The sequence below is a fragment of the Rhinatrema bivittatum genome, chromosome 11 (genome assembly GCF_901001135.1).
Source record: "Rhinatrema bivittatum chromosome 11, aRhiBiv1.1, whole genome shotgun sequence".
NCBI classification, from domain to species: Eukaryota; Metazoa; Chordata; class Amphibia; order Gymnophiona; family Rhinatrematidae; genus Rhinatrema; species Rhinatrema bivittatum.
Genome location: NC_042625.1, coordinates 1,465,844 through 1,480,257, shown reverse-complemented (window position 1 = coordinate 1,480,257; position 14,414 = coordinate 1,465,844). Strand labels below are relative to the sequence as shown.

The following is a 14,414-nucleotide window of genomic DNA, read 5'->3' as shown; positions in this document are numbered from 1 at the left end:
GCAGTTACTCAAAGGCCATTATTGACACCCTGCTCAGTGTGCAAGTTTCCACATCCCTATCTTACATACGGATCTGGAGAGTGTTCGAAGCCTGGTGTGAAGACCGCGGGATCCCCCTGCGGACAGCCAAAATTCCCATGATCCTGGAATTCTTACAGGACAGGATGAAGAAGGGGTTGTCTCTCAACTCCCTCAAAGTCCAGGTTGCTGCACTGGTCTGCATCAGAGCCGAAGTGGATGGTATCAGACTATCAACTCATCCAGATGTGTCCCACTTCCTGAAAGGGGTTAAACAACTCCAACCACCTCTAAAGTGGCCGGTGCCTCTATGAAATCTCAATCTAGTACTAGACTTCCTAGCAGGGGCCTTCTTCAGACCAACACACGGTCTGTCACTATGCCTCTTAACCTTAAATACAGCATTCTTGGTGGCAATATGTTCAGCTCGTCGCATATCCGAACTTCAGCCACTAGTCTGTTGGGAGCAGTTCCTTAGGTTCACGCCTGGAACCATACAACTGTGCACTGTCCCCTCCTTTTTACCAAAAGTGGTTTCCCATGAACCAAACCATCTCACTACCATCTCCATATTTATTTATTTATTTATTTATTTACTTGTTTATTTAAATCTTTTTTTATACCATCATTAAGGGTCCGTCACAACGGTTTACAATAGGGCACATAAAATAAGGATGCCGAAATATATCAATTTACACAGGTGCCACAATGTTTTGGTACATAGTTTTTTTTTAAACAAGATAATTGGTTTGTGATACAATAGATAGAAACATAGAAATGACTGTAGAAGAAGACCAAACGGCCCATCAAGTCTGCCCAGCAAGCTACGCACTTTATCCATTTTTTTCCCTTTTTCTCTCTCCCACCTGTTACTATTGGCTTCCAGTACCCTCCAGCCCTAATTCCCCTCCACCCAATTTAGAGAGCAGCTCTGTATCTGCATCCAAGTGACATCCAGCTCAATTGGGGGTAGCATCCGCTGTAACAAGCAGGCCACCCCCTTGTCCCATACTCTTACCCACCCCTGTTTTTATTTTTTTTGTTTGTTTATTTTTTGGAGATAGCAGCCCTCCATCCTTCCGCTCCGTGAAGGTGGAACACCAACTACTGGCCACTGGCATCCCGCTCCGTGAATGCCGCTGTGGCTACTGCCGCTCCGTGCAGTGTTTGAATGCCGCTGTGGCTACTGCCGCTCCGTGCAGTGTTTGAATGCCGCTGTGGCTACTGCCGCTCCGTGCAGTGTTTGAATGCCGCTGTGGCTATATACTGTTCAGAATTTTCTCTCAGTTTTGAAAACAATACTAACTTTAAAAAGACTCGAGCCTTCTTCGCCATCTGAATGTCGGCAGACTCCTGGTCCGATACCTGGAAAGATCTGAACCTGTGAACAAAACGGATCATCTGTTTGTTCTTCACAGCGGGAAGAAACAAGGGAAAGCGGCATTGCGGGCAACCATAGCCCGCTGGATCAACGGTAACATGAAATAGACTTAGTTTTTGGGTACTTGCCAGGTTCTTATGGCCTGGATTGGAAACAGGATGCTGGGCTTGATGGACCCTTGGACTGACCCAGTATGGCATGTTCTTATAGTGGCAGGAAAACCCTTACCCTCTACAGGTTAAGGCTCATTCTACGAGGGCCCAGGCAGTCTCCTGGGCGGAAACGAGATCTGTCGGGTGGCGATGTGGTCCTCCATACACACCTTTTCCAGGTTCTACCGCCTGGATGTTCAGGCCAGGGAGGACACAGCCTTCGCAAGGGAAGTACTAAGTGGGCTATTGGCAGCTTCCCACCCTGTTCAGGAGTAGCTTTTGTATATCCCATTGGTCCTGAGTCCATCTGGCTACATGCTAGGAAATGGAGAAATTAATTACCTGATTATTTCGTTTTCCTTAGTGTAGACAGATGGATTCAGCAATCCCGCCCACGGCTGCCCCAGAAAACGAGAACCTCTGATAACAAACCTCGAGACTAAGCTAATATGGGTAAGCCATGCCTACCCCTAGTTCAAGACACCCAAAGTTTGTCTTGTGTCTGTGTTGATTGATTGAATGAACTGGCAGTCTCCAGTTTAAAAAAAAAAAAAAATTCAGTTGAATCAGTTCGTTCAAATAAGTTTAATCAAGTTATTTAAGCAAACATACATCCACAATGGCTTTTCAAGGAGAATACTGAAGAGCTGAGCTTCCTGCATGGGTATATATAGCGTGACTTCAGCTTTGAAGTCTGACTCCGTCTCCCATCTGCTAGCAGAAGAGCACAATACCCATTGGTCCTGAGACCATCTGTCTACACTAAGGATAACGAAATTATCAGGTAAGTAATTTCTCCATTTCCCACCCATTCATGCTTTAAAGAGTATAGATGATATCAGCAGTACAGAGGCAAAGCTCAGGCAGGACCTAGTCTTTTCAAGGTGTGTAAGGGAAACTGCAGAATCAGCTATGCACAGCATGTTTTTTCTCCCAGAGAAAAGATGACCTGATTAAACCATGCTTGAGTCTGGAATGCATAGTTTAGCCTGGGACTGTTGGCATAGATCTGATTCTAGGATAGTGAGTAATCCTGTCCCACATACACACAGTCTAGTTTGGCACGCACACTTGTTTACACTAGGCTATAAAAGACAAACAGCTATGGCCCAGAGAGAGAGAGAAATTTCCTTTGCAGACATGCAAAGTGATGAGACCCCTTCGCCTGTGATGCGCTCTCTCCTTTCCAGGCTGATGACTAAAAGGGTGTTGTGAGTATTGGCCGAGATACAGTGTACACACATGTATATTCTTAGCACTATTTCAATGCTTAGAACTGTTTATCTTTAATGCTTAATTGTTACTTTTACTAAGATTGTATATCAATGAACATATTATTTTTACTTTTACCTTGTTCTCGCTTACCTCATTCCTAACAAGGTGGGTGAAAGCTGACCCAACATACCCCTACTCAAGGAACTGGGGGAGCTACAGTAAGTCTTCACATTGAAATGAGGCCAGTCCTCTCTTCTCTTCTGGCTCTTTGGGGGGTGTGATTGGCCCATTTTTATGGGGAGTGGACCAGAATCACAAAGGACTTAATGGGGTCTTGGGAGTGATAAAATGATAGCTACGCATTAGATTTTACATGCCCAATCTGGGAAGCCTTCGTTGTCTCCCCCTGCGCTACTTGCACCAAACAGCAGTTCGCGACACAGTGGACCGCTTGTGACAGTTGAGGGTGATTGTGCCAGTTCCCTGAGAAGAATGGGGAAAAGGTCGGTATTCCATTTATTTCGTGGTCAAAGTGGCAGTTCGCAATGGAGAGTTCCTGCCGTCACTAGACCTCAGAGCCGTACTTACATATCCCAATCAAGCAGGAGCACCAGAAGTTCCTGCAGTTTATGATTCTGGGAAACCATTTTCACTTTTGCACCCTTCCTTTTGGTTTGGTGACTGTGACATGTGCATTCATCAAAGTGATGGTGGCAGTAGCCCTTCGGAAGGAAGGAATGTTGGTACACTCTTATCTGGAGGACTGGCTCATTCAGGCACAGTCGGTGGACCTCTGTTAGCTGGCGGTCCACAGATCCTAGAGAGATTGAGGGCTGGGTGGTGAGCCTAGTGAAGAGCTATCTAATGCCATCCCATTCCTTGAAGTACCCAGGAACTTTGATTTGACAACCGGAATGGCAAGATGTTTCTCGCGGAGTCAGGTTCACTACATGTTGTGACTCAAGGTGCCCAGAGTGTGGGATTATTTGCAGGTCTGAGGTCTATGGCATCAATGCTAGATCTAGTTCCTTGGATGTGATCTAGTTCCCTGGGAGTTTGTGCATATGCAGCCCCTTCAAGAGCGCTCCCTTCCTGTTGGATTCTGTTATCAGAGGATTTGAAAATTCCTTATCTCTTCAGGGTGGGGAGTGCTTGGTTGGGTCAATCTGGAATGGGGGATGGTGTTGGAAATCCCAGATTGGGTGATAGGGATTGCAGGGCCAGACTGCATAGGGTCAGTAGACAAAGGAGGAGAGGCATTGTGGTCTATCAATTGTTTAGAGAATACAGTGGTGCATTTAGCCTTGTTTTCTTTTCTATCATGGTTACAAAATCAGTCAGTGTGAGTTCTGTCAGACAATGGTGGCTTATATCAACTGACAGGGAGAGACCAAAAGTTAGATGACTTCTCAGGAGGTTCAATTTTGGTTCACTGGGTGGAGCAGCACCTGACAGTTCTGGCAGCATCTCACATAGCTGGGGCGGACAAAGTGCAGGTGTATTTTCTCACCAGGCAAAAATTACAGCCCAGAGAATGGGAGCTGTCAGATGAAGCAATATGTATTGTTTGGGCCATGTGGGGAACGCTTTGCATGCACTTGATGGTGTTTATTTATTTATTTTTGGTTTTTATATACCGGAAGTTCCTGTATACAATACATATCTCTATTGTATACAATACAATAGTGCGGAAAAGCAATAGTGCTTTTCCGCACTATTGTTCAAGTTTAAGTTTATTTTGCACTCCTGTTTCATGTGAACCAGCATGATGGGACTTTTGTCTTGAATGTTGGTATATAAAAAACTTAAATAAATAAAATAAATATCACTCCGGTTCACATTTGGTGTCAAGACAAAATGCCAAGGCGGTGTGCTTTTACAGTCGTAGGCAAGAACACAGCAGAAGGAATCAATGCTCTGGTGCTACCGTGGACACTGGAGATTCTTCTGTATGTCTTTCCCCCATGGTTGTTGCTGGGCAGGGTGCTACGGCAAATAGACACCCAGGTGAAGTGATGCTCATGGCTTCGGATTTATGAATTAGACTCTGAAATCCCCATGGTCTCAACCATGAGATTGAATGGTCTTTCTTTTACATTTTTCCTCGTATGTCCCTCTTATATACCTTTTGATGCCTTTGCAGTTCTCTCAATTCTTTCTTGTTCCTTTCCCCTCCTTTTTTTCTCTCCTCCCCACTCCCACCCCCTACCTAGCCATCCTTTTGTTTTGACCCTTCTTTCCCTCCCCTTCCTCTCTTCCCTTACTGTATCTTTTTCCTCATTGGACCAGCTACAGTCACATGACCCTCACTTTTCAATATATTTATAAATGATCTGGAAAGAAATACGAGTGAGATAATCAAATTTGCAGATGACACAAAATTGTTCAGAGTAGTTAAATCACAAGCAGATTGTGATAAATTGCAGGAAGACCTTGTGAGACTGGAAAATTGGGCATCCAAATGGCAGATGAAATTTAATGTGGATAAGTGCAAGGTGATGCATATAGGGAAAAATAACCCATGCTATAATTACACAATGTTGGGTTCCGTATTAGGTGCTACAACCCAAGAAAGAGATCTAGGTGTCATAGTGGATAACACATTGAAATCGTCGGTTCAGTGTGCTGCGGCAGTCAAAAAAGCAAACAATGTTGGGAATTATTAGAAAGGGAATGGTGAATAAAACAGAAAATGTCATAATGCGTCTGTATCGCTCCATGGTGAGACCGCACCTTGAATACAGTGTACAATTCTGGTTGCCGCATCTCAAAAAAGATATAATTGCGATGGAGAAGGTACAGAGAAGGGCGACCAAAATGATAAGGGGAATGGAACAGCTCCCCTATGAGGAAAGACTAAAGAGGTTAGGACTTTTCAGCTTGGAGAAGAGACGGCTGAGAGGGGATATGATAGAGATGTTTAAAATCATGAGAGGTTTAGAACGGGTAGATGTGAATCGGTTATTTACTCTTTCGGATAGTAGAAAGACTAGGGGGCACTCCATGAAGTTAGCATGGGGCACATTTAAAACTAATCGGAGAAAGTTCTTTTTTACTCAACGCACAATTAAACTCTGGAATTTGTTGCCAGAGGATGTGGTTAGTGCAGTTAGTATAGCTGTGTTTAAAAAAGGATTGGATAAGTTCTTGGAGGAGAAGTCCATTACCTGCTATTAAGTTCACTTAGAGAATAGCCACTGCCATTAGCAATGGTAACATGGAATAGACTTAGTTTTTGGGTACTTGCCAGGTTCTTATGGCCTGGATTGGCCACTGTTGGAAACAGGATGCTGGGCTTGATGGACCCTTGGTCTGACTCAGTATGGCATTTTCTTATGTTCTTAATCCTTTTTGGTGCCGTTTTTTCCTTTATTTAAAGCCAATTTGTACAGTTCTGTTTGCAGTATCGCTATTCTTTATTCGATTGTACAAAGCCTTGTAAGCCTTGGTATCCATAACGTTTGTTAGGTTTGGTTTTTTTTCTCATGGTTTTACTTTTCATGTTCTTCCCCTTTTTTCCTTCTTGACAGTTCAAACATTGATAAAGACAGTTTCTACTGTCTAAAAATGTTCTAAGCTGTCTCTCTGCACCTTCACCCATCAAGTACGGCATTCATACTATATTTAGTTTTTTCTACAGTTTAATTTCCCTCTTGGACTGTCTTTATATATTTAAGTTTTGTTGGGATCTGTGTTTCTAGCCGACCTGCGGTCACTCTCGCCTTCCTGGGTTCTTTGCTTTAATGCCGATTTTGGGTCAGTTACCCCATCTTTTTTAAAATATATTCCTTTTAACACATTCCTTCTCATCTATTCAGACCTGATAACTTCTCATGCCGCAGTCTGCTTTCCCTTGCCGACCTGCGGCAAACAGCATCTGACCCCGTGATTATAAACCACTGTTTCATATGCTAGAGCCCACTCTGCATCCTATCTATAAGGTAAATTTTCCTTTAGAATTTTCTTCGATTTTATATATTTTCTGTTTGGATTTCTTTAATCTCATGCTTCTCATATTCTTTCTTGTCTCTTAGATCTTATGCTATGGTCTGGTTTCCTTTGCCGGTCTGCAGCAAAAAGCACTTGACCATGCCATTATAATAACTTTTTCTAAATGCAAGAACTCGCTCTGCATCTCTGTTTATAAGGTATTTTTCTCTTTCAGGAATTTCTTCTATTTTATATTCTGGTTTGATTTCTGTAATTTCTTTAATTTCATGTTTGTTTTTCAGCATGTGTACATCTTTGTTCCATTTTACACAATTATAGTGTTCCCTGTAAATCATTCCTATTTTTTATCTCCTATTCTCCGTTTTTAGATCCATTTAGTCATACATTTGTTTTCACCTTTGCTTTTTTGTGTTCCTTAGATCATATACACTCATCTGAAAAGTTTCTGTATGTAAGGTATATCAATCACAACTCCTCTCCCCTCATCTACTTTCTGTCCTTTCTTTCATCCATCTTCCCTTTTCCCTGTCCTTTTTCTCCCCCTCCCCCCTTCAACTCCACCCCCACCCTTTTGGTTCATCAACTTTAAAAATTAATTCAATCCAATTGCTATTTCATCTGTCTGCTTTGTTTCAAATGTCACCTTTTACCCTTTTTTCTCTTTTCCCTCTCACTTGCTCTACTCTTCCTCACTAACGGGATTTTCTAAAGACTTATCGCACATGATACGATGCAAAATCGATTCAGGGCGGAGTCGGGGCAGCGAGGGGGCAGACTCGGCGGTGTCTTCGCTGGCGGCAGTAAGGTTAGTAACATTATCATCGCCAGTAGCGCGCCGAATAGCACCACCTTTCACTGTGGCGCTATTCGGTGTGAAAGCCAGCAGCGAAGACACCACGGTGGTGCGAAGGCTGCGGGCTTTCGCAGGCCCGCCCCCCCGTATTTGCTGGATTCATCATTCAATGATGAATCCAGGCCTAAGTTATTTAAACGTTTATTATAAGTTTGCTCGCCATCCTGCTCAATACTGTTATATTTTTTGTTTATAGATTTGTACAGTGTCTAGCCCCTGACGCAGCAGGGAAGCGAAACACGGCCATGTCGGGGACCTTGCTCTTACACTATTAACCACAATTTCCTTGATTTATGTGTAACACTGTGACACTATCTGCAATAAAGACTTCTCTTGTTAAGACGTATTGACCAGTGATTTATATTTGCCACACATTAACTACGTTGTATATTTGTAAAGGCCATCTGGTGTCGTAGGGTCTAGGGGCTCACTTGGCTCTGGCAACCTCATAGTCAGCTGGTTTCTTCATAATAAATGACGGGCAGCTACTTGGAAGTAGTTGCATACTTTCTCCGGGATCCAGACTCTGAGGGGTTTGGAGAGAGTGTATTACGAGTGGGGCTATCACATTGGATATATCTCAGGAGTCTGGACTGATATGGGATATGAACAGGAAAGGGAAATTGGTTCGTTTCTGCTAATTTTTGTTCCTGAAATACCACAAATCAGTCCAGAACCCCGTCTGCTTGTCATGGCAGTTTGTTTGGCCACATGATCTACTTAATGATGCTGGAATGAGTTTTACATAGAGGCTTCGCCTCCCTTCTGCTTGTTGGGGGGGGGGGGGGTTGAGGGTCTCAGTTATTGTTAGTTATTCTCATCTTGGCTTGGGTAGTGGTGCCAGTAAAATTTTTCTTCTGTCTCCTGTTAACAGGGAGACAAAACCCAGGAGTCTGGACTGATTTGTGGTATTCCAGAAACGAAAATTAGCAAATGAGAACCAGTTTTCCTGTCCATAACCCCATCTGGTCCTGAAGTTGCATTTCATGATCAGTTTATTTTTTATTTATTTATTTAAGGTTTTTATATACCGGCAATCATGAGGACATATCTTGCTGGTTTACATGAAACGGGAGTGCATTAAATACATCAAACTAAAACTGTGGTGATCGAAGGAAACAGTTACAATTAACAAGGGTCACAGAACTTGGAGAAGAAGGAAGAGATAGGAAAGAATAACTGGTTAGATTGTTAGTTTAACAATCTGTCCTTCATATGCCAATTGTTGCTTTCACTACAGCTTTCTGAACTAACAGCAATATAGCATATGCGGTCTGCAAGACCCATCTAGCTTGCGCAATGCTGGGCTGCAGCTCTTTCCTTCCCAAGGGGCTGTGAATGCTGCCTTGGCATTCCCAGCCCTGACTGGTCTGTAACTTGAGCTTGGATATGCATGACACTGCACAGCTCTTGCCACTGAGCCAGCCTAATGTGGAATTTTTTATTGATTGGATATTTATTTATTTAGTGATTTTCTTTTTTATATACCGCGGCACGTTAATAACATCACCTCGGTTTACAATAAACATTAATTAGCAACAATAATATGGCAATAAGACTACTTTATTTTTGGAAAAGAAGGCAGTAAGTGGTTGGTTTCTTTGATGTAGTACAGAAAAAGCACTGATATCTAATGTACTGAGATGATATGAATTTAAAACATTGTTCTTTCAAGCTTCTTTTCTGTCCTTCAGACTGCTGAAATTGAGGAACGGCGCATTCAGAGCTGTGTGCACTTCATGAGCTTAAAGAAGCTGAATCGCTTGGCTCACATCAGATTGAAAAAGGGACGCGATCAGACCCACGAGGTGAGAGTGAGGCTTGGGAAAGTGGGGGCAAGGCTGGACCCACAAGGTGAGAGTGGGGGTCTGGGTGAGAAGAGCAAGACTGGCCCCAATAGGTGAGAGCGGGGGCCCGGGCAAGGCTGGTCCCACGAGGTGAGAGTGGTGGGCAGTGGAAGGGGGTCAATCTCATAGGGGAGAGAACATGGTTAAGTATTTTATAAAAGGAAAGCTCACTGCAACCTTCTTTGTAATTGGTGCATTTCTATAAACTTTCTCATCTTTTTAGTGACCCTGCTGCCTTCTCATTGCAGGCAAAACAAAAAGTGGATGCATATCACTTGCAGCTACAGAATCTGCTCTATGAAGTGATGCACCTGCAGAAAGAGATCACCAAGTGTCTGGAATTTAAGTGAGTGGGAGGCAGCATGTGCACCATCAGTTATTTAGCGGGAGAGGGATGTATGTCATCAACAAATTTGATCACTTCATTCATAGCTCCCTTTTCCTGATAGTTAATGAATGTTAAATACTGGTCTGGGTAGATCCATGTCGCTCCACTATTTACCTTTCTGCATTTAGTTTTACTCTGTTTCCTTTCTTTTAACCAGTTTCCGATCCACAATAATACATCACATCCTATCCCATGACTTTTTAGTTTTTTGAGAAAAGACTTTTAGATGCCCTCTGATGTTAGGTTTGGTGACCCACGGGATGGTCCCGCCACACGCACCCAGACCTAGTAGGTCTTCCTTCCTGGCACGGACGCTGACAAAAGGGAATGCAGAGGAGTGTGGCCTGCCATTCCTAGACACCATCATCCTGCTCAGTCTCCTCCGGGCCTTCCTGTATATATGCGGGCATGGTGCACTTAAACAAATGGCCCATAGCAGGAAAGGCTCATGGTGCCCTGGTATGCTGTCGCATGCTTGGCCTATTTGAGGAATCTAAACTCACAGTTCCCTGTCTCAGCAACAGGTCTCCTGTCATGCTTTGCTCATTAGTGCGTGTTCCCTTGTTTCTTTGTTCTTGCCTTGCTCAGAGTTCCTTGTTCCTGTTTCTGTCTCTTGCCTTGTTCTTGAGTCCCTACCTTGCCCCATCTTGTACTTGTTCAGTCTAGTCTTGTCTTGTCCTTTCTCAGCCTGATTTCCTGAGTTCTGACCTTGGTTCTCGATCTTGACCATTCTCTTGCTTCCTGGACCTGACCTTGCCTTGTCTACTGCCTGCTCTGACTGACTCGTCTCATGGTTCTCATTGTCTGCTCCCTGCCTTGATCTTGGACCCTTCTGTTGGTACTCCTGGTCTATTTGCCCCCACTTCCGTCTGGCCTCAGACTCTTGTTCCCTGTACGTACCGGGATCAGTCCAGACTGCTGGGTTGTGCCTCCCCTCCAGCAGATGGAGTCAGAGAAAAGCTGAAAGGCACCCCCTAGATATACCGGTGTGCCACCTGCCAGCCCTCAGTATTTTCTCTGACTCTAGCAGATTGAGAGGCATAACCTGCGGTCCTGATCTCTCTGTTTTCTACATTATTTACAGGTTTTGTTTGTTGGAATTAACCCTGACTAGATCAAGTAGTTTGTTCCTTCCTTGTCTGTCTAGTTTAAAAAAAAAAAAAATTGATTTTGGATTAAGGGAAGCTGGTCTTGTTTGTTGGGGTATTTGCGCAGCGAGGTAGCAATCTTGCGGGCAGGCTTGTAGGGCACTGCCCTCTAACTAGTTACCCGGAGCTAGGATAGTCCCAGGGGACAGGGGGAGAGCTTACTGGTGGGCCGGTCACCCTCCCCCCACAGTGCACATCTTCCAGAGGATTCCTCTGAAGGGGGCTTGTACTCAGATTTAATTCATCTTTAAAAAAAAAACAAAAACCTTTGTGCTCTGCGGCCGCATGAGTCCTGCTTGGGGGCAGGCAGTGAGCCTTTTCATTTCAGCCCCAGCCTGCCATCGATCGGTCCCGGGACTCCGGAGGGGGTGGCTGGTTCACCCGGCGCGATTCTGCAACTGTGTAGTGCTTACCTTTTTGGCGCACTTTTTGTGGCAGCTTCTCTCCTCGTGTCGCCATACTGCGTTCTTCGGCCTGCATGGCCGGTGGGGAGGCGGGGGTGCGACTCTCCCGAGAGGGTCTCTGCTCCCGATGCCTTCCCGGGGGCGAGGGACCCTCTTGGGGGCCGAGCGCTGCCCGCAGGTCTTCTTCCCCTGCTTCTTCGGCGTGGCCCCGGAGGGTTGCTGGAATAAGGTCGGCAGCCCCGCCTCCCATAGAGGAGGAGGCGGCGGCCATTTTGAACACGTTGAAATCAGTAGGTATAGCGTCGGAGGAGGAGGATTCCCCGCAGGCGCTTAGCCCACAGAGCACAACCGGGTTTGAGGTTCCTCGCCCCCCCCCCCCCCCTTCCTCCCGACCCGCAGGAAAAAAAACAAAAAAAAACCTGGTAAGGGCATTTTCCTCGACGTTTGTGCCTTTAAGGCACAAGCCCTTTTTGGAGGCAGAGACGGGTTGGGAGGCAGCTGGACCCTCTCCCCCGAAGATTCCCAGGTCGGCACCGGAGCTGGGGGGAGAGGGGGCCCCCCAAGGATTCCCAGGTCCATACCAGAGCTGGGGGGAAAGGGGGTTCGAAGTCCTCACACGCAGGGGGCTGCGGCAGTTCTGGAGGTACCGGATCCCTACAGTCAGGGGGCTGTAGAAGGGGCTGACCCCCAGGTCCTTCCTTTATTGGGAAGGACGAATTGAATTTTTTTTTTAATACAGCATGTTTTGAAGAGGGGACCCCTGTGAACTTTTCCCTTTCACCCCTGCAGATTGTATATTTATTTATTTATTTAGAAACTTTTATATACCGGTAATTGTGGGGACATCATACCGGTTCACATAATAACTGAAAGCTTGGAAAGTACATTTCAACAGGGAGAGTAACTGGGCGAGGGGGTAACCAAGAAGCAGTAGGAAGGAAAGAAAACAAGTAAGTCATAACAAGAGGATAATAAATTAACAATTTACAATTTACATTGAGTATCTCCTTGGAATAAGGGGAGGGCGGTCAACTGGAGGGGGGGGGTATATAAGGAATACAGGAATTCCTGAAGCCTCTTTGCGGGCAGGGCCATGGATAAGCTGTACCCATTGCCGCCTGAGTCCTTGGACCTTCTCAAAATTCGTGGATTTGGCGGTCACGGCCGTAATAAAGCATACTACCATCCCCGTGACAGGGGGGATAGCTTTGAAAGGTCTCCAAGTCCGAAAGTTGGAGGTCTTATTGTAACGTATGTTTGAGGTGCCGGCCCTAGGTGTCCGGGCGGCGGCCTGTAGTAGCCTCATACCGCGGGCCACGCTTCGCTGGATTCAGCAGATGCTTACAGTCCAGGATCTTCCGCCGGATGAGGCGGAGCAGGCCAATTGCAGGAAGGCTGCGGTGGCCTATATGGCGGATGCCTTATATGATCTTCTCCGGACTTCAGCTCGTACTATGTCTTCTGCTGTAGCCACCAGGCGGTAGCTGTGGCTCTGTCGATGGGCGGCAGATCCTTCCTCTAAGTCCTGTCTGGGTTCCTTTCCCTTCCGGGGAAAATTGTGGTTTGGGGACGAGCTGGATCAACTCATCAAAACCTTGGGGGACAACAAGGTGTATCAGCTACCTGAAGACAAGCCCCGGCAGTCTCGATCCTTCGGGAATTCCAGGGGTCGATCTCGTAGCCAGCGCCGGTTCTCCTTTGGGAATTCCAGGGGTCGAGCTCGTAGCCAGCGCCGGTTCCGCCTGGGGAGGGGCGGGGCCTTTTCCCAGAGACAGCAGCGAGCGGGATCCTCGCAGGCTTTCACCCCCTACCAAGGCTACTCAATGAAGGCGTGCAGACCCATTCCTCGCTTCCGCGAATCGGGGGTCGGTTGTACCTATTTTGGGAGAAATGGGTCAAGATAACCTCTGACCTGTGGGTCCTCGACGTGGGAAGTTGCGGTTATGTGTTGGATTTTACTTGTCCGCTCCGGGATACTTTCCTGGTGTTCCCCTGCGGCCCTCCGGAAAGGAGGGTAGCTGTGGCACAAACCTTGAACCGATTACGGGCGCTAGGGGCGGTGGTCCCAGTCCTGCCAGCCGAGCGTCGCACTGGCCTGTATTCGATTTCCTTCATAGTTCCAAAGAAGGAAGGCGCGTTACAGGCCGATTTTGGAGTTAAAACAGATCAACAAGGTCTTACGGGTTCCCCGTTTTCGTATGGAAACACTGCGGGGTCTGTCATTGCGGCCATCCACAAGGCAGAATTTTGGCTTCTTTGGATCTAACCGAAGCGCATCTCCATATTGGCATCCAGGAATGCCACCAGAGGCTCCTGAGGTTCATGGGGCTGGGTTTTGAGCCCTTCCATTCGGGTTAGCGACTGCCCCCAAGGGTTTCACCAAGGTTCTGGTGGTCGTCGCGGCTTTTCTGCGCCGTCAAGGGATACTGGTTCATCCCTATCTCGACGATTGGTTCATCCAAGCAAAATCGGAAGTGTGGTGCAAGCAAGCGGTTTGGTTAGTGGTAGAGCAGCTTCAGTCACTAGGTTGAGTAGTCAACTTCGTGAAGAGCCAGTTGAAACCAACTCAGCACTTGGAGTTTCTCGGAGCCCAATTCGATACTGAGCTGGGCAAAGTTTCCCTGCCCCATCAGCGGCTGGTCGATCTGATCGCGCAAGTTCAATCTCTGTTGGATCTGCAGCTGCCTACGGCCTGGGTTTATTTACAGGTCATTGGTCATATGATGTCTACTCTGGAGATGGGCCTTGGCGCATATGCAGCTTTTCCAAACAGCGCTGCTTTCTCGCTGGGACACTTAAGTCCGAGGCGGACGACATGTTGTTACCATTGCTGGAGCCGGCCCGGTCCAGCCTTGCGTGGTGGCTGATCCCGGACCATCTTTTGAAGGGGGTGGACTTGGAACCTCCACCTTGGATAGTCGGGACGACGGATGCCAGTCTGTCCGGCTGGAGGGGCTGGGTGTCACTCCCAAGCGGTGCAGGGAAAGTGGTCTCCTCACTAGACCTCCTAGTCCATCAACAGTCTGGAGACCAGGGCGGTCCGTCTGGCCTTGCGTC

General features: G+C 46.5%; 1 protein-coding gene across 3 annotated transcripts in view; it reads left to right on the top strand.

Annotated features, from left to right (window-relative positions):
- The window catches only part of THOC5 (THO complex 5), a 435,920-nt gene that overhangs the window by 62,284 nt on the left and 359,222 nt on the right, over nt 1-14,414 (top strand). For all 3 annotated transcript variants that reach the window (XM_029619746.1, XM_029619745.1, XM_029619747.1), the window contains exons 4-5: nt 9,265-9,378; nt 9,666-9,763. In XM_029619746.1, the coding sequence (XP_029475606.1) occupies nt 9,265-9,378; nt 9,666-9,763 (212 nt within the window). The remainder of the gene's footprint in view (nt 1-9,264; nt 9,379-9,665; nt 9,764-14,414) is intronic.